At 42.0% G+C, this 20,880-nt stretch overlaps 1 protein-coding gene across 2 annotated transcripts in view; it reads left to right on the top strand.

Annotated features, from left to right (window-relative positions):
* Positions 1-14,842, top strand: part of LOC115206470 (seizure protein 6) — a 136,012-nt gene extending 121,170 nt beyond the window's left edge. For both annotated transcript variants that reach the window (XM_029773505.1, XM_029773506.1), the window contains exons 8-18: positions 51-245; positions 400-538; positions 4,505-4,701; positions 5,456-5,650; positions 6,297-6,488; positions 10,013-10,207; positions 10,336-10,374; positions 10,566-10,674; positions 12,316-12,421; positions 12,868-12,876; positions 13,517-14,842. In XM_029773505.1, coding sequence (XP_029629365.1) covers positions 51-245; positions 400-538; positions 4,505-4,701; positions 5,456-5,650; positions 6,297-6,488; positions 10,013-10,207; positions 10,336-10,374; positions 10,566-10,674; positions 12,316-12,421; positions 12,868-12,876; positions 13,517-13,546 — 1,406 coding nt within the window. In that variant the 3' untranslated portion in view covers positions 13,547-14,842. The remainder of the gene's footprint in view (positions 1-50; positions 246-399; positions 539-4,504; positions 4,702-5,455; positions 5,651-6,296; positions 6,489-10,012; positions 10,208-10,335; positions 10,375-10,565; positions 10,675-12,315; positions 12,422-12,867; positions 12,877-13,516) is intronic.
* The last annotated feature ends 6,038 nt before the right edge of the window (positions 14,843-20,880 follow it).

Below are 20,880 nucleotides of genomic sequence, written 5' to 3'. Positions count from 1 at the left end.
ACAGTCTGGCCTTTTTTCTGTGATTGATCCACATATCCTCTCCTTCATAGCGTTTGCAGTGGGCCACTGCTATGAGCCGTACGTCAAGTACGGTAACTTCACCAGTAATGACAGCACGTGGGCAGTGGGGACAGTGGTAGAGTTCACCTGTGACCCTGGCTACACCCTGGAGCAGGGCTCTGTCATCATTGAGTGCATGGACCACAACAACCCCCAGTGGAACGAGACTGAGCCCGCCTGCAGAGGTATGCTGTGTGTTTTTGTTCTGTGTAGGAAATGAGCCGTATGATATTGTTGCACAGAGTATTTTTGCTTAGTGTGTGTGTGTGTGTGTGTGTGTGTGTGTGTGTGTGTGTGTGTGTGTGTGTGTGTGTGTGTGTGTGTGTGTGTGTGTCACAGCTGTTTGCAGTGGAGAGATGACTGACTCTGCTGGAGTGGTCCTGTCTCCTAACTGGCCAGAGGCCTACGATAGCGGCCAGGACTGCATCTGGGGGATTCACGTGGAGGAAGACAGGAGGATCATGCTAGACATCCAAATGTACGTATCTTAACTAGCTCTTACGTTCTACACTAGATTCTCCTGAACAAAAGATATAACATGTTACACAGATGCAGAAGAAGGATGTTAGCTATGGGAACCCTTTTAGCAACGTCCTGGCATCACATTCCCCTCCCCATAGCAGTTCAAGTGGAGGATGCCCCACCACAGAGTAGCTCTAACCTTTCTAAGAATCTTTACCCGCGCATGAGCTCTGCAGCACATCTCTGCACTCAGATCATTAGGAGAAGCTTTACAGCTGATGTACAAACACAGGCCTGACTTCAAACAGAAACTGCCAGTGCAAAGAAGTACCCCACTGTGACTGGTTAAACAAATGAAAGAGAAAAGGGCTGAAGATAAAATAATATCTTGCTCTTGGATGGGACACATAAGTACCAGCAGACAAAGGTTAATTACCAACTGGAGCGGAAACTAATTATTTAACGGGGGTTCGGACAGAGGTGGTGTGTGTTCTGCTGAATCAGATAGGTTGAGCAGAGCAGGGGAGAGGAGTGAGTGTTTTCCGTGATAGTGATGTCAGGTGAAGGCTGGGAACAGAAGACCCTGCTGTGTCAGACCCTGATAGATTAACCATGCGTACAATCATTTGGCTTCCTTAATTAAGAACTGGCTCATTTGCATATGTTGTCTCTCTTGCTCTTCTCTCTCTCTTCGGAACGTCTCAGCTGTGGTTGTACATTCTGAGGCATTGTAATAAATGGCATCCCCCATGTTTGGTACAAGAAGCTGTCAACATAATTAATTTCCTATTCATATAGAGGTGAAGCGATTTGGGCAGATATGACTTTCAGGGACAACGATGAAGCGCGTTCAGCTCAACCTCGGAGCATTGATGAGAATTCAGCTTGCGTGTGCATGTGAGTGAGACAGAGAGAGAGCTATCTAAGGATAATCTACAGGATTTCCTTGCCATTTCCTTCAGTTTTGATGTGAACATCAATTTCAGCATATGCTGAACAAGGGGAAATATGAGAACCTAACATCTGAAATCTCAGTTTAAAGGCATCACTCAAACCACTGTTATCCTTCACTACATCCTCAGGGAAAGCATTCAGTCTCTGATCATAGTGATGAAACCAGTGCTGCACAAGGAGTGATTATGCTTTGAGTCCAGTCACTGATAATCTGAACACACAGACTCTCGTGCCATGAACCCGCATGGTCCATGTCTGATGCCTCCCTCCTGGCCCACTAGTCATGCCAGTGTTCTGGAACACAATTGCACGGTGTGCCTTCCTGAAGCTCATTACCAGGGTTTAGGAACACTTTACCACGGTAATGAGAACACTCTCATTCCTCTATAATCATTCATCACCGCCCAGCGTCCTGTTCACCGCTCCCACAATCACACAGGACCAGGGGCCCTAATGACGGCTGAGACACTCATTCAGGGGCCCTTCTAATGACGACTGGTTCATCCCAACCAACCAGGAGGGCTAGCTAGGTGCCCGTTAAGGGCTCAGGTGCAGGAGGAGGGGCTGTGAACCACATGCAGGTGTGGAGGATGGTACACCTGGGGTGTAGTTCAGCAGCCTAAGTTCAGATGCTCCAAATGTTGACGGAGTGCTCCAACGCCTAAATAGTGTTTAGGAGTGTATGGGAATGGGATTTAGCTGTGTCTCTGCCTTGATGATTATCAGAAATACACATTCTGAATATACACCTGCACACAAACACCCATGCATGTGACTTTTGGCAGTTCTAGTTCATGTAAATAATTTGTACACATGCATGCATACATTCACGTACATACCAATATACACACACTGTATACACCACCCCAGCAGTCCTATGGCGTTAATAAGGGAGGAAATAGTTTGCAAGTCAAATATGATGTGAAAGACAGACAGTGATTTTGGTAGTTTCCATATTGGCTGCCATTAAAGTGTATTTTGCCTTTGGTGAGAATTTAGTGAGAAGAGCGACAGGATATTTCATGCATTGATGCATCAAATATTAGTTATAGCACTTATACCTTGATTAGGTTTGTCTCCCCAGGGCTGGAAGTTGTCAGGAGAACTCATTGACTTATTTCATCACTAGTATTGCTGATAACTGTGTTGACTCTGAGCCTGCTTGTCTGGATATGTTAGCCTAGCACTGGGAGTTGAGGCGGAGTGAAGGGCAGTGGATCTGGATCTCCGTCCAGCCAAGATCTCACAAGCCAGAGAGGAGTGGATTAGAAATGGGATATTCCATCAGAACATTCATTCAGGTTAGTCTGTGGGAATTAAGAGGTGCAGGGGTGAGATGAAAGGAGAGGATTCTAATGATCATTGAGCAGCCATCATGACTCACAAATGACTGCGTTTAATCGAAGTGTGATTTGTATTGATTGGTATTCATTTTGCTCAAACTAGCTAGAAACGGGCAGGTGGTACTTATATTTTACTTGTGCTGGACATGAATGTCAAGTTCTCTCAGAGGTGGAGAATAGAAAATGCCGTTGCAGATGAGGAGTTGTCTGAGATAATGCATTCTGAAGGAACATGGTGGCAGGCAGCTGGGCCTGTGGGCTGAGTCAATCTGAGCCTGTGTTTAAATTACACTAAATCAAATCACTGCCACACAATAGAAAGCATGATTAATTTCCGCTGCAGATACGGCAGCACAGCTATGCAAAGGCTTGTTTAACTTCATCACAACAAATTTAATGCAAGCTGATACAATTTCTCAATCTGTCCCGCTCTGTTGAGGTGAGATGCATTTTCAGGTGTCAATTAATTACTGCAGGTTTAGCTTTTTCTGGAGCTGTAATACAGATGCATCAGCAGAAAATACCCACTGGGCACACACTGGTTGAATCAATGTTGTTTCTACATCATTTCAATGAAATTAAGTTGAACCAAAGTGGAATAGACGTTGAATTCACGTCTGTGCCCAGTGGGTAGGCTAAGCTGTACTGACATTTAAATAGTCTGATACACCTGATCTTTGCCAAGTCGTATGTGCATCATATCTTTAATGTCTTGATTCTGAACTCCGTTTACAGAGTGCAAACAAGTTGATGAGATTGAGACATTTTTACACTCTCTCTGTTATTCATGTCATACAATACACTACTGTCACGCCCTGACCATAGAGAGCCCTTGGTTCTCTATGGTGTAGCAGGTCAGGGCGTGACTAGGGGGTGTTCTAGTCAATTATATTTCTATGTTTGGGTTTGAGTATGGTTCCCAATTAGAGGCAGCTGATTATCGTTGTCTCTAATTGGGGATCATACTTAAGGAGTCCCTGTTCCCACCTGCATTGTGGGATATTGTTTTTGTGTTAGTGTGTTGAGCACTACGACTTCACGTTCATTACATGTTTGTTGCCTTCTTAGTTTCACTGTATATTAAAGATGTGGAACTCAACTCACGCTGTGCCTTGGTCCGTCCTTTCCGACGAGCGGGACAACTACTGATACACGACTGTATTACAGAACCAAATCTCTTTATCGTTCAGATTTTGCAGGATTTTTTTCTGTTAGGCTCCAAAGTGATTAATAGTTCAGTTGCTTGCGTTCTAATGAGTTTTATCAGGAGCCACTTGTGATTAATTTGAGACAGGAAAGAGTAACAGGTCACTTCCCTATTCTGGCGGAGTGTGATTTCCTCCCTACTTTACATCCTGTCCTGGTGCTTAAGCAGAGGGCTCTGTCTCAGGTAACACATTTAAAACAGGTGTTTTTTTTTTTTTTTTATGTGATAAATTACCACATGGTTTTGTCACTTTCTTTTCAGTAGAGCTATGGTGCTCCAAAGTAAATGGAAAATTTAAACGGAACGTCTCAAAGCAAGAAACGTACTTTAGTGAGGATGCTTTCAAGTTTTTAAAACAGATACAGAAAACAATGACAAAGAAACTATATGTCAAATGAGCTAGTGATGTGAGAGTGTGCATGAAAACCAATTCATTGTGCATGGCAAAATATATTTTCCTTCTGTCTTTGTGCTCCAGCCTCAACATAGGGAAGAACGATCTGCTGACGTTCTATGATGGAGATGACCTGACTGCTACGGTGCTGGGCCAGTATGGCGGCTCACGGCCACACTTCAAAATCTACACCTCCATGGCCGACGTCACCATCCAGTTTCAGTCTGACCCGGCCACCAACATCTATGGCTACGGCAACGGCTTTGTGGTGCACTTCTTCGGTAAGGCCCCGGAGTGAGTTAGGAGAGAGTGTGAACAGAATTAAAGAGTTAAAGAGACAGAAGGGCAGTGAAGAGAGGAGATGAGTAAGGAGGAGGAGAGTTCTAGAGGGTTCAGGAGGAGGAGACTCTCTTAAACATAAAAAGGAAGGGGCCCCTTCCATCAGCACGGTCGTCACGACACCGGAGCGGAGCCAACCCATAAAGCAGACATCTGATAAGACGTAATGAATTCCATGTAGAGAGAGGGAGAAAGAGGAGGCAGCAGAATACTGATGACTGGGAGAGAGAATGGAGAGAGAAGAGTGAGCGAAAGAGAGAAGCGAGAGAGGGACAAAGGGAAGGCAGAGAAAGAGAGAAAAGTCAGAGAGAGAGAGAGATTTATAGTCTGTTCATGCCTCTGACAGAGATGGAAAGCAAGGCCCAGCCAAGTGGTGCAGCTGTCTGGTATTGTGCCCGTCAGAGACCCAAACACAATTACTGCGTGTGTTTGTCCACATTAGCCTCGTCTGCAGGGTGCCCTGCCCTCTCTGGCTTCTGCTGTGGCTAGAACGGGCACCGCCAGGCTGCCTGGCAGACAGACCTCCCATTGCATGGCACTTGTCACACTAGATTGAAATTCCTACAAAATGGATGTCCTCTATTGTGTTTGTCCTGAGGTTCATTCATTTGAATGCAAAACCACACCACTCAAGCTCTGTGAAGTCAGTGCCTTTTTCTCTGGCTTCCTTTCTCTCTCCCTCGTTCATGGATACAGAGGTGCCTCGTAACGACACGTGTCCAGAGCTCCCAGAGATCACCAACGGCTGGAAGAGCACCTCCCACCCTGAGCTGGTCCATGGCACGGTGGTCACCTACCAGTGCTACCCAGGTTTCCAGCTGGTGGGTACAGAGCTGCTCATGTGCCAGTGGGACCTGACCTGGAGTGGAGACCTGCCCAGCTGTGAGAGAGGTAACTACCACACACACACTGGCACACAGAAGGTGCATTTTAGGTGTGAGAAGCAGTTTCAGTTAAGGACAGGCTAGACCAGAGACTGATGGGTAAAAGCTTTTCTGACAACACAACCTTTTTTTCTGTATAGACCCATGTATCAGTGAGTTGAGTAGGTTCTGTGTTCCAACTCCTCCACACATTACTCCTGTTCTATCCAGACGACCTGGATGCTGCGGAGTAGAGACAGGATAGTGTGACAGAGTCCTTGGTCCTGGTCACGTCCCACACTGTGACAAGCACGGCATCACTGACCTGTAACAAGACACAGGGGTTTGGAGACTCATTTGGACGTCTGTCACGTGAACATTGTTACCATGCCGACCCTTGTCCTACTAGGCCCAGGATTGGGTTCATGGTTTGATGTTGTGTGGGACTGAGACACAGAGATGATCTCTTTATTTTCCAGCTCGGTGGGTTTGTGTCTGCAGGCTTTAATTAGATAAAGGTCCAGGCACCACTCTGGCCCCATCGGATAACCACAAATAAGCATTGACAACTGCTAATGATTTTTTTTTAAATAACTAATTGTATTCCCTGCACATGAGTAAAGCTCTGTTTTTTTCTGTGTGTGTGTTTGTGTGTGTGTGTGTGTGTGTGTCAGTGCTGTCGTGTGCCGACCCAGGTACTGTGGAACACAGTCGCAGGGTGATGTCCAGCCCGCGTTTCACTGTAGGTTCCACCATCCAATACATCTGTAACAAGGGCTACACCCTCTCTGGAAACAGCCTGCTCTCCTGCTACAACCACGGCTCCTCCGGACCTACATGGAGCGAGAGGCTACCCAAATGTGGCTGTACGTACCCCCTGGACTTCAGCCTGCTAAAACATCTCCATCATACACACTTCCCAGCAAGCACATGGTTCCTTGGACATTGTGGGTATATACGTTTTTGATTTCCCATTGGTTCTGGGAACAAAGCTGGTAAAACATCATTTTTTTAAACGTTCTGAGAACAGAAGTGGAAATTTCACCTGTTCTGGGAACATACATTTTTAGGTTGCAGGGAGGTTCTGAGAACGTTTTGTTATGTTTCCCTGAATGTTTTCCTTGGAGGTTTTATTTATGTTCTGAGAACAGAAATTATAGGTTATTTGAAGGTAATTAAATAACATTATGAGAATATGTTTCAATAAGACTTTTAATAACACAACTAGCTTAGTTTGGGTTAACCGTTTAACTCCAAGCAGAGATAGGACACATGTAAAGGAATTTGTTTAGGGAGTGATTGTTATTTATAATAAGGGTTACATGGAGAAAATCTGAATTCTCTGAATTGAAAATGGATGACCCTCCCTTCAGCAAAATATATTTTACCTAAACCCTCACTGAACTCTTGAAAAAAACAAAAAACAAGTGACCCTCTTCTATAACCAAAATAATAATTAAAACAAAGTGGATAGCAGAGGACATGTCTACTGTTTACCCTCACTTCCTGGACAGAGCAAAGCCTTAGATATGCAGTTTTAGAAACTGTTCTTCATCCTGTAAACAGTAGATGGCAATGCAGAAATGTTGATAGCGCACAAGGATGCGGGCCAGAAGGTCGTGGGTTTGCAGACCACCATGGACAGAGTAGGGGTAGAAAGATAGATTCATGCAATACTATCATCGTATTTGCAGGTCTGATTAAAAAAAAGCCTTTTATAAACATTTCATGCAATCCTACGGTATTTTACCCATTAGCGGAATATTATTTTAATACCACACAAATTACCAAAATGATAGGCTAAGAATGGACAGAGAGATAGGGCTATGTGTTCATCTTATCATATTTCTCCAATGCCAAATCTTGTTTGCAAATAATTAAATCGGTGACTTCATTAGGAGTCTGAGCATGGTAGGCTACTTTCATAATTTAAGCCCACCATTCCACCCCAGACAGAGTAGACCTACTGACGCAGAAAAATGCTGGCTACTTTTCTTCCATTGCTTTACCCAACGAGAGAAGGTCACAAGTGTTTCCTTAAAAGCTGTCTGGGTTTAAACATATTCTATTGTACAGGAAGTGAATAGCTTAATCAATTGATAGTGACAGAATTAGATTACTTCCCAAGTAAAGTATAGTCTTTCCCGGGTATTTTGCAGCTTGTTTCTCTAGCATAAAGCATTGCTGACCAAAGCGCTGTTATAGAGACTTTATATAATCAGATCTGTTTTATTTTCTTCAAAATCTTCAACTTACAAGGGGTAAGCCTGTGCTTTTTGCAATTTTCTTTAATAAAACTAGGCCTATGGCATACCCTCTCAGTCTTGGGTTTTAATTTAACAGCCCTTCACTGACACGGAGGTAGGCTATTTAAAGAGTGCATGGTTGGTGGAGGAATTGACCGACACACAATAGCCTAATTGTCTGTCAAAGAAATAGGCTTCAACACAAAGCCCTCTTGTTGTTAGTGAAGTCTAATTAAAATGAAGACGGTTTATTAAATAAATTATGTCTACTTGAATTTGCCTACTTACAGCACCATGAGCTTTCCATTTGTGATTGATTGTGCCGCGGGTGCTGCTTCATCACCACAATGCACGTTACGTGAATCTGGATTATTGTGAGGTCAATAACTCTCATAAATACATCATGGGCAAGAAACATTGTTTTTATTCAAATAAATTATAGTAGTAGCAAGCTATCAAATTTGACCTCCGGCCATCGCGCTCTGCTTCTCAAACTGAACAGAACATGGGCTATAGGCTAGTCTGTACGCAAGATAGTGCATTTTTGGACTAGGCCTAATCAGAAGAAGCCTTCTTCTCTCCTGAACTGTCACCATAGCCCTACACAACACAAAACGTTGTTTGATCAACAAGAGCAGAGCAGGCCAGGGCTCAGGGGTGGAACATCCATTGTAGTGTGTAAAACAGCCTGGTTTTATTTACACCATCCCAGCAGCTACCTTAGAAATAGAACTTTGCTCTGTGCTTCTCCAAACATGCACTTCATAGCCTATGGATCATTTGATTGAGACCACACTAAATAGCCTATAGGCACAATTTATATTGCGCGCCCAGCGGAGAATCAGATGAGGGGCGGCATCGGGCACAAATCGATTTTTTTGTAATATATCTATTTTTTTATTTCACCTTTATTTAAACCAGGTAGGCCAGTTGAGAATACGTTCTCGTTTACAACTGCGACCTGGCCAAGATAAAGCAAAGTAGTGTGACACAAACAACAAGACAGGGTTACACATGGAATAAACAAACGTACAGTCAATAACACTATATATACAGTGGCGGTTCTAGACCATTTCAACTGGGGGGGCCAAGCTGGGGCCAGTTGTACATTAGACGTTCTAGACCATTTCAACTGGGGGGGCCAAGCTGGGGCCAGTTACATTAGACATTATTGTTGTCATATCGTTTTCTTCACTGCATTGCAGGCATTAGCAGGCAAAAGACCATGTTCATAATCATCATCGTTGCCACTGTCTAATAATGGATGTAAAAAAAAGAATGATAGCAAAAATGTGTTATGTAAAAATTATTTCATACTCCACATTTAGGGGGGCCACAAGGGGGTTCAAAATTGTTGTCACAGGGGCACTTTTTTTAACTCATACAAAGCTGTTCATTTTAGACTATTCAAACAGACTCTATTTCAAAAGAAATAAGCACCTCATTAAAGGTGCAAAATGCAGGAATCGCTCCACCAAAATTTGAATAGTTCTAATTCTAATAATTTCAGTATGTGACAAAACAAGTACTCAGAGTGTAGAGAATCACTGTACCATCTAAACCGCTGTGAAATACCTTTTCAATAACCAAAACTATTGTATTTTCAGCTGTTTGAAGCTGGTGTGCAAAAGTAAAAGATGCAAAAATGAAACTCAATGATTCTCTACACGATACAGTGCTTGTTTTTTCACAGAATTGAAATTAGGCAAACTATTATAAAGTTTGGAGAACATGACTTTAAATAGAACCATGAGGAAACCGGCACAAAACGTTATGCTGCAGTACTACAATTCTCATAGAAAAACGTTTCTTAACAATTCTGAACAATTTGAGAGCATTACTTTAAATAGAACCATGAGGAAACCTTATGCTGAAGTACTACAATTTCCACCTGGTTTTCAGAACGTTATGTGCTAGCTGGGTATCCTGCACCATTCACAGAATATTGTGGGAAGGTTGTATGCAAAATAACCATAGGACAACCACACTCTCACCAAGCTCTAAGAAATGGTTCTCAGAACGTTATGTGCTAGCTGGATTGGCAGTGTTTCCAATTCATACAATACACCAAGAGTTCTACTAGCTGTTTACAAAAATACATTATATGATGTCGACTGTGTGTGTCCTGTCCACTCCTCTCTCAGCGGTGACCTATGAGCCTTGCAGGAACCCTGGCACCCCGTCTTACAGCACCCAGATCTCAGAGAAGCCTCTCTACCAGGCCGGGGAGACGCTGCGCTTCTCCTGCCTCAGAGGCCATGAGCTGCTGGGGGAGCCTGTCCTCCGCTGTGTCCCTGGACACCCGTCACAGTGGAGCAGCCTACCCCCTGTCTGCGGAGGTAGGAACTGCAGACACATACTCCCCTGTGTGTAGTTCACTCGGGCATTGTTCAGTAGTTCATGATGAACAATATATCTGTCTGTATATTTTAACATCTGTGTTCTGATGTTCTCCATTTCTTTACAGCCTCCTCAATGGAGTTAATAAATGAACGCAGGTTAGACGGTAAGTGCCGTCAAGTCTGCACAGTAATCGCTAGATCTTTCAAATTAAAATATCAAGTCAAGACCAAATAAAAAAAAAAAAATACAGCACTTCACAGCAACTTCAAGTGTGCTACATTGAAGTGTGCATCTTTAGGTTATCATACCACTTGAGTGTGTCCCTGTTGATTCCTCTACCTCTCTGCTCACCAGCTGCCAGTGCAGACTACATCATGGAGCGAGCCAACATAGCTCTAACAGTCTTTATACCAGTGGCCCTCATCATGGTCTTCATCATCGGGATCTACCTCTACTTCTCTAAGTAGGTTTAGTATTCTTACTTTATATAAATAAAAAAATATACTTTGAAAGTATGAAAGCTATCATCATCCATAGTACAAGGGTTGTCTTGGACTGAAAATAGGTGCCGGTACAGATTTTGGGTGCCGATACTGTTTATATTTGGGTGCAGGAGCTCCACAATAATTTGGAGCTCGAGCAGTAGAACATTTGAGGTGCTGGTACTCGGTGAGCTCCTGCCCAAGTCAAGCACTGAAACTAATCAATAGCTATAGACCAGCTAGGTTCGGTAATAATGTTGTAAGTATACTATGCTGCCCTTGTGACACTACAGTGCCTTCGGAGAGTATTCAGGCCCCTTGACTTTTTCCACATTTTGTTACGTTACAGCCTTATTCTAAAATGTATTAAATGTTTTTTCCCTCATCAAGCTACACAGAATACCCCATAATGACAAAGCAAAAACAGGTTTTTAGAAATGTTTGATAATGCATTACAAATAAAATAAATATTTAGACCCTTTACTCAGTACTTTGTTGAAGAACCTTTGGCAGCGATTACAGCATAGTTTTCTTGGTTATGACACTACAAGCATGGCACACCTGTATTTGGGGAGTTTCTCCCATTCTTCTCTGCAGATCCTCTCAAGCTCTGTCGGGTTGGATGGGGAGCTTTGCTGCACAGCTTTCAGGTCTCCAGAGACGTTAGCTCGGGTTCAAATCCGGGTTCTGGCTGGGCCACTCAAGGACATTCAGAGACTTGTCCAAAGCCACTCCTGCATTGTCTTGGCTGTGTGCTTAGGGTCGTTGTCCTGTTTGAATGTGAACCTTCGCCCCAGTCTGAGGTCCTGTGCGCTCTGGAGAAAGTTTTCATCAAGGATCTCTCTGTACTTTGCTCCATTCATCTTTTCCTCGATCCTGACTAGTCTCCCAGTTCCTGCCTCTGAAAACATCCCCACAGCATGATGCTGCCACCACCATGCTTCACCGTAGGGATGGTGCCAGGTTTCCTCTAGACTTGAAACTTGGCATTCAGGCCAAGGAGTACAATATTGGTTTCATCAAACCAGAGAATTTTGTTCCTCATGGTCTAAGATGTCTTTACTGTAGGTGCCTTTTGGCAAACCCCAAGCAGGCTGTCATGTGCCTTTTACTGAGGAGTGGCTTCTGTCTGGCCACTCTATCATAAAAGCCTGATTGGTGGAGTGCTGCAGAGATGGCTGTCCTTCTGGAAGGTTCTCCCATCTCCGCAAAGGAACTCTCGAGCTCTGTTAGAGTGACCATCAGGTTCTTGGTCACCTCCCTGACCAAGGCCCTTCTCTCCCGATTGCTCGTTTGGCTGGGCGGCCAGCTCTAGGAAGAGTCTTGGTGGTTCCAAACTTCTTCCATTTAAGAATGCACTGTCAACTGTGGGACCTTATATAGACAGGTGTGTGCCTTTCCAAATCATTTCCAATGAATTGAATTTACCACAGGTGGACTCCAATCAAGTTGTAGAAACATCTCAAGGATGATCAATGGAAACAGGGTGCACCTGAACTCAATTTCAAGTCTCTTAGCAAAGGGTCTGAATAGTGATGTAAATAAGGTTTTATCCATTTTAGAATAAGGCTATAACGTAACAACATTTTTAAAAAGCCACTGCGTGTGTGTGTGTTCTCTAGGGTTCAGGGGAAGCCTCTGTGTCTTCCCATGTCCACCTCCTTACCATATGACCACATCCCAGGAGAGTCCACCTTCGACAACTCCCTCTACAAAACAGAGACTACGGTACGTTCTGATACAGAGATGCCTGTTGGAATTAGTAAGCCCCCCAAAAGGTTGAAATCAGGCGCTGTCATCCGTGTCTGAGATGATGCACTTAAAGCACCATCTGGTTTGCCATATTGCAGGTTCATTCACCAAATCTAATTTACCGTTAGGTGATGTTATAGAAATAGGTTTGAGGGGTGTAAATCTATACTCCGTTCACCTTCAGTCATTGACAAGGGCCATTTCATTACACCTGATGCAAACAAAAGGTTTCCTAGTTCATTTGACAAAGCATAGCTTTATTTTTGTGCTATGACATTGTTCAGACATGGGTTCAAATAGTACTTGCAAGATGTCAAATAGTTTCCCCAGGTCTGATGCTTTCATGCTCATGCTTTCAGATAACTAACAATTGTCTCTCTGCCTGTTTGTTTCTCTATCCTTTCGTGACTGCACTCCTGAAGAACAACGAGGTGAGACCAAGTCTGTGTCAATCAGTCTTCATCAATTCCACACTCTGATTCTGCAGCCTGAACCTATTGCACACTGTGAGCTTATTGAACTAAAGCCCACAGTAGGTTGAGTACATTTAAATGGGTCAGAGGAGAGGTACAAACCTCTCAAATCAAATAAAAAATAGAGTCAAAGTTTATTGGTCGCATACACAGTTTTGCAGATGTTATCGCAATTGCAGCAAAATGCTTATGTTTTTGGCTCCAACAATAATTATCAATACAATACACACATAATCTAAAAGCTAAAAAGAAATATCAGAATGAGCAATGGAATATAAATAAATATACTGTATGTATGTGAATTGTATGTATGGACAATGGTGTGTATGTATAGACAATTTAAAGTCATTGTCCACTCTCTCAGGTGAAAAGGGAAAAGCCTCACCGTTTGGGCTAACCACTTCCAGACACTAAACGTATCCCTGTGATATCCCTATCATAGTCTACAAACAGATGTCTGTTATCACATGGCTCGTTCACAAAAAGAGGAATGGCCTTTGTGATCATAGTAGGAATATGATCTACTCTACTTCTGTCTCACTATACCTTCTTGTGTACAAGCTTGTCCCTAATTCAGAACTATGTCCTCATTTCACAGGACACAAGAGAGTATGAAGTTTCCATCTAGAGGCACAACTACGTGTTTCAGCATTGACAGGTCTGGTCTCAAGATGGTTTGCCTTGTGGAAGTTTGTCTGCACTCCTCAGTAACCCCCCCCCCCCTTACACCTCACTCCGCTTGCCTCCACCACCTTTCCCTCTGTCTGCTGAACATGTCTCTGCCCAGCCCACATTGGCCATCACTGCAAAGACTGGAAAACATGATTATTTTTGTAGAGCTTCAACAGCAATGGCCTATCAACGGTGTTTGTACAGTTTTTATCCTGAGATGATCAAACCCTAAAGACGTCAGTCCAATGTGGAACCTCACAAATGGGAAAGCTGAGTTTGTATCTAGTCCAAAAAAATTGAATGTGTAAATACAACACATTTTCCCACAGCTTGTAGGGAATTTTTATTTTGAGGCAAGGCATACCACAAAAGAGCTAGATTGTTCAAGTGATGATTGGAGGGATATCATGACTTGGACTCTTAAACCTTTCAAATACAATGGACAATTTAAACATCTTTTCAATTTTTTTGTACAATAGCTGCAAATTGTAAAGTTGACCCTCTCAAAAACATGGAAACAAACCTCTTTTTTTATGCAACCTCCTATGATTAAAACATCTGAATGTGCCTTAAAATGAAGGCCCTTATTAAGCAATGTTCATATTATGTATATTAATGATACTGCATTGGTTCATCTGAAGTTATTACATTGTTGATTTCATATGGATCATAAAATAGAGATGTAGTAATGCAAAGAAAAAGTCATTTCATTTCTTGTCATTCACTTTGTTCACAATTGTATGTGTGTCTTCAACATGCTGATTGAAAGGTATTCATGAATGATATTGGATTGGCAAATCTCTGAAAAAGTCCATGGCAAAGCGTATATAAGTTCTAGTGCCATTAGTTTTGTGATGAAAACCAGGGAAGGTTAAAGCTTAAGACGTCACTGTTGTGGACTGGGGATTCTCAAAAACTGATGCAATGTATTTGCCTAAAATAATATAGCTTCTTCTATAGGAGAATGCATCACCATTCAAACTCTCTTTTTATCATTGTCACATGATAATATTTATTCACACAAACAGGTGTGATGACAATGATTATAATTCTGTAATCTATTTTTGATTCATTGTATATACACTGATTAAGCCAGTTCATGAACAAAACGTCCTCAATAAAGTTATTATTCAGAAAAAAATGGACACAATCTCATTAAATCATTTATTAAGGATTACTGGTTCACTTCGAGATGCATTTAGCCTTTTTGCCCTCTGAGTCGGACATCTGAATTTGGCCTGATATGTATACATGAATAAAGAAGAGCTGAAGGAAGCAAGAATGTCCTTGAAAGAAGTGAAGAAAACCTCATAACACCGAGCACACTGGAGGAAGCTTTTGTCAGATGACCCATGCTCCTCAATGAGTCAAAGTAAGTCAAGTATACATGATTGTAGCTGCCTCTGACAGTGAAGAGGTTTTGGGGTTGGAGGTGTAGCAGACTCATGTCTGGTGTAGTGTACTAGTTTGTAGTTCAGAGAGTAGCAGACTTAGGGCCAGTGTAGCGGCGAAGGGGTGGTCTTCCCGTATAGGCTACATAAATGTATACTGTTCGCCATACATTATCTTTATCCCTATCGAGCCTTATACCCACCCTGGGTAAGATTACCAGTGTAGACAAGACCAACAACACGCACTGTGGTCTGGTGCCATCTATAGTTAGGTCATTTATGTTTGAATAATAGTCTAACATGTTCTGATATAAGTAGACATAACAGACAGCGATGGGGAATAAGAGGCGTAAATATATTCCGGACTGCTGAGGAAACTGTGACTCGCTGTATACTTGTGCCTCACACTTTTGTCTTGTCATGTAGTATCAGCACCATCTACTGGTCACCAAAAATACTACAACCAGGGAGGGGTTTAACTGGCATTTCCTTCTAAACAACTTCATTTTTTGAAAGATTGACAATGAGTCAGGTCTAGAAAACTTAGTGGACTCTGTTCGTAACAAACTATTGTTTTTGGAACAGAACCCTGTATAGAGATTAGATGTTTCCTGATTTGTGAGAAAAATAAGCAGAATGTTGTTGACCCAGTTTTATCTTGCTCCATCGTTTCCCTCTGCCCTGCCAGTGAACTTTCACTTCTAACCAAATATGGTAAGGAGAGGAAGCATCGATATAGATAGAACATTTGACAACAGAGCAGACACACTGGCACCCAGTCTACTAAAATGGGGGGACTGAACAAAAAAAAATGCTTATGGTAAGATATGCTGACAAATACTCCCCAAATAAGACAACATTATGTACAGTACTAGCTATCCTCATTCAAATTCAGTCCAACTTTTTCGAGTAGCCTAATAGCAAAAATAACTTTGATTAGCCCAACCGGCCGCCAGATGGCGCCATTATTCATTTTACGGCGTTTACCCTAATAATACTGCCACCAGGCGACGTGTTGGGCAAAACTTTGATCTAAGACAGCGATTCTAAACTGGTTTTGCCTGGGGACCCAAATTTGACAATGACAATTGAGTCGCGACACATTATTATGGACTGTTGATGATAACATTTTATAGTGTTGTATTGCAGCTGCCTTCTTGGGCAGGTTTCATTTGCAAAATAGACTGTTCTCAATTATGGTATTAAAGAAAGTCATTAGGCTACACAGCCATATTAACTGAGAACACATGTATTATCAATTCAAGAGAATAAGCCATTTAATTAGGCGACCGGTTCAGGAATGGGATGTAATAAATGATCAGACTCAGAACATGACATCAAAACAGGCCAGTAATGTTAATGAACAGTAAGTAACACATAACAGGCCAGTAATGTTAATGAACAGTAAGTAACACATAACAGGCCAGTAATGTTAATGAACAGTAAGTAACACATAACAGGCCAGTAATGTTAATGAACAGTAAGTAACACATAACAGGCCAGTAATGTTAATGAACAGTAAGTAACACATAACAGGCCAGTAATGTTAATGAACAGTAAGTAACACATAACAGGCCAGTAATGTTAATGAACAGTAAGTAACACATAACAGGCCAGTAATGTTAATGAACAGTAAGTAACACATAACAGGCCAGTAATGTTAATGAACAGTAAGTAACACATACCAGGCCAGTAATGTTAATGAACAGTAAGTAACACATAACAGGCCAGTAATGTTAATGAACAGTAAGTAACACATAACAGGCCAGTAATGTTAATGAACAGTAAGTAACACATAACAGGCCAGTAATGTTAATGAACAGTAAGTAACACATAACAGTCCAGTAATGTTAATGAACAGTAAGTAACACATAACAGGCCAGTAATGTTAATGAACAGTAAGTAACACATAACAGGCCAGTAATGTTAATGAACAGTAAGTAACACATAACAGGCCAGTAATGTTAATGAACAGTAAGTAACACATAACAGGCCAGTAATGTTAATGAACAGTAAGTAACACATAACAGGCCAGTAATGTTAATGAACAGTAAGTAACACATAACAGGCCAGTAATGTTAATGAACAGTAAGTAACACATACCAGGCCAGTAATGTTAATGAACAGTAAGTAACACATAACAGGCCAGTAATGTTAATGAACAGTAAGTAACACATAACAGGCCAGTAATGTTAATGAACAGTAAGTAACACATAACAGGCCAGTAATGTTAATGAACAGTAAGTAACACATAACAGGCCAGTAATGTTAATGAACAGTAAGTAACACATAACAGGCCAGTAATGTTAATGAACAGTAAGTAACACATAACAGGCCAGTAATGTTAATGAACAGTAAGTAACACATAACAGGCCAGTAATGTTAATGAACAGTAAGTAACACATAACAGGCCAGTAATGTTAATGAACAGTAAGTAACACATAACAGGCCAGTAATGTTAATGAACAGTAAGTAACACATAACAGGCCAGTAATGTTAATGAACAGTAAGTAACACGTAACAGTCCAATAATGTTAATGAACAGTAAGTAACACATAACAGGCCAGTAATGTTAATGAACAGTAAGTAACACATAACAGGCCAGTAATGTTAATGAACAGTAAGTAACACATAACAGTCCAGTAATGTTAATGAACAGTAAGTAACACATAACAGGCCAGTAATGTTAATGAACAGTAAGTAACACATAACAGGCCAGTAATGTTAATGAACAGTAAGTAACACATAACAGGCCAGTAATGTTAATGAACAGTAAGTAACACGTAACAGTCCAATAATGTTAATGAACAGTAAGTAACACATAACAGGCCAGTAATGTTAATGAACAGTAAGTAACACATAACAGGCCAGTAATGTTAATGAACAGTAAGTAACACATAACAGGCCAGTAATGTTAATGAACAGTAAGTAACACATAACAGGCCAGTAATGTTAATGAACAGTAAGTAACACATAACAGGCCAGTAATGTTAATGAACAGTAAGTAACACATAACAGTCCAATAATGTTAATGAACAGTAAGTAACACATAACAGTAGTGTTAAAGAACAGTAACATGTACCAGTCCTGTGTGTGTGTGTGTGTGTGTGTGTGTGTGTGTGTGTGTGTGTGTGTGTGTGTGTGTGTGTGTGTGTGTGGCCTATCAGTGGGAAAGCTGGGGTGTTTCTTTAGTTAAATAAGTTAATTGAAGTCTGGTTGACAGGGCAACTCGGAGGTCATGCTGGCTGTCCAGTTAGTTTCTGATTTTAGTTTTCAGCATGGCAGCAGAGAAGCCACTTTCACACAGATAGGTTGTGCTGAAGGGTAGCAGGATTCTGATTGCATGACGGGCGAGAGCAGGATACTCACCCATTACGCTGCTCCAGGACTTTGGCAGTGTAATTTCCGGAAAGCGCATGCTCAGTCCGCGATCTAACGACAGCTCCACCAGAAGAGCCTATTCGTTGCTTGGCAACGTGACGCTTCCCATCTCAACTCGAAAGGGTCCCGTATCCAGTCATCTTGTCTCCTGTTCTCCTCAGGGAAAGAGTTGCAAAACTTACCCAGTAGTTTGACAAGAAGCTATTTAACGTTTTTTTTAGTGTGTCGCTGTGCGCTTTGTTGATCAGATTCTGAATTTCGAAATCAGCATTGGGAAACATGTCAATCCTCCCGTTAAAACATGATTTGCCCAAACGGTAAACTTAATCTTGAAGGCATCCACTTTGTCCCTCTGTTCAAATCGATTGTGCCCCCTCCCCTGTATATAGCCTCGTTATTGTTATGTACATTTCTAGTGTTACTTTTTGATTCATGGATTTTTTTTACTTTAGTTTATTTAGTAAATGTTTTATTAACTATATTTCTTGAACTGCATTGTTGGTTAAGGGCTTGCAAGTAAGCATTTCACGGTAAGGTCTACATATGGAGAGCGAAAACCAGCAGGAGCTTTATCATGCAGAGAGGTCCGCTGGCTTTCCAGAGGCAAAGTGTTGGATCGCTTTTATGAGCGAGCGGAGAGCGCTGCGTTTCTTTCAGAAAACAAGTGATCTCTGCCCGAACATTTCGATTGTTCGCGCAAGTCGCCTATCTGGCGGATATTTTGATCATCTGAATTCTCTCAGTGTGTCTCTGACAGCTAGCCTACATGAGTTAAATTACAGCTAACTATCCACATGAGCAATGTCTGCAGAACACACCTGCATAGTTAGCTGTCAATCAAGCTAGCTGTCAGAAGAAGATCTGTATTATCTGATTGGACGTGTCACATTTAAAACTAAACAATGTTGCAGAATTACATTTTTATTGGATCAGTGTGTGTGTGTGTGTGTGTGTGTGTGTGTGTGTGTGTTTCGTGAAATCTGTCATTTCATTGGATTAGTGTGTGTGTGGGGGGCGAGAACATTATTGTATTGGTCAGTGAGGGAGTGCAGCGGTAAAACCCTCCGAGTCCGAACGTCGCTAGACATTTCACAACTGCGACCCTACTGCACGTGTAAAGTCACCAACAATACGTAGTGCGGTGATATCCTTTCAAAATAAAAGTTTCGGTGCAGCAGTTGATTTTCAAAATAATTTATACAAATCAAATCAAATTGTATTGGTCACATACACTTGTTTAGCAGATGTTATTGTGGGTGTAGCGAAATGCTTGTGGTTCTATTTTCGACAGTGCAGCAATATCTAACAAGTAATATCTAACAATTTCTCAACAAATACCTAATACACACAAATCTAAGTAAAGGAATGGAATTAAGAATATCTAAATATATGGATGAGCAATGTCAGAGCGGCACAGACTAAGATACAGTAGCTAGTATAGAATATAGTATATACATATGAGATGAGTTATGAAAAATATGTAAACATTATTAAAGTGACATTATTAAAGTGACTAGTGTTCCATTTATTAAAGTGGCTAATGATTTCAAATCTGTTTATGTAGGCAGCAGCCTCTCTGTGCTAGTGATGGCTATTTAACAGTCTGATGAGGTAGAAGCTTGAGGAAGAAGCTGTTTTTCAGTCTCTCGGTCCCAGCTTTGATGCACCTGTACTGACCTCGCCTTCTGGATGGTAGCGGGGTGAACAGTCAGTGGCTCGGGTGGTTGTTGTCCTTAATGATCTTTTTGGCCTTCCTGTGACATCAGGTGCTGTAGGTGTCCTGGAGGTTTGCCCCCGGTGATGTATTGTGCAGACCGTACCCCCCTCTGGAGAGCCATGCGGTTGTGAGCGGTGCAGTTGCCGTACCAGGCGGAGATACAGCCCAACAGGATGCTCTCAATTGTGCTTCTGTAAAAGTTTGTGAGGGTTTGAAGTGACAAGCCAAGTTTCTTCAGCCTCCTGAGGTTGAAGAGGTGCTGTTGCGCCTTCTTTACCATGCTGTCTGTGTGGGTGGACCATTTCAGTTTGTCAGTGATATGTATGCCGAGGAACTTCCTACCTTCTCCACTGCTGTCCAGTCCATGTGGATACGGGGGTGCTCCCTCTACTGTTTCCTGAAGTCCACGATCATCTTTTTTGTTTTGTTGACGTTGAGTGAGAGGTTATTTTCCTGACACCACATGTCCTGTTGTTTTTTTGATAAAGAGCAAATACCTACGCATGGGAAGCTACGCTGTAAGAGCTTTCATCCCCAAACCACTGCAGTAAGAATTGTAAAGGATTTGGCCATATTTCAAGTGTGTGCAGACGGACAGAGTATACTGAAGAACAGTGTTGCAATTGTGGTAGGGATCATAATCCTGAGTTCCTGGAAGGCCCTGTAAGGGTGAAGGAGATTGAGGTGGGGATCATGATCCTGAGTTCCTGGAAGGCCCTGTAAGGGTGAAGGAGATTGAGGTGGGGATCATGATCCTGAGTTCCTGGAAGGCCCTGTAAGGGTGAAGGAGATTGAGGTGGG

The sequence above is a fragment of the Salmo trutta genome, chromosome 13 (genome assembly GCF_901001165.1).
Source record: "Salmo trutta chromosome 13, fSalTru1.1, whole genome shotgun sequence".
Taxonomy (NCBI): Eukaryota; Metazoa; Chordata; class Actinopteri; order Salmoniformes; family Salmonidae; genus Salmo; species Salmo trutta.
Note: the sequence above shows the minus strand (reverse complement) of the source record. Positions and strands in the feature narration are given on the sequence as shown.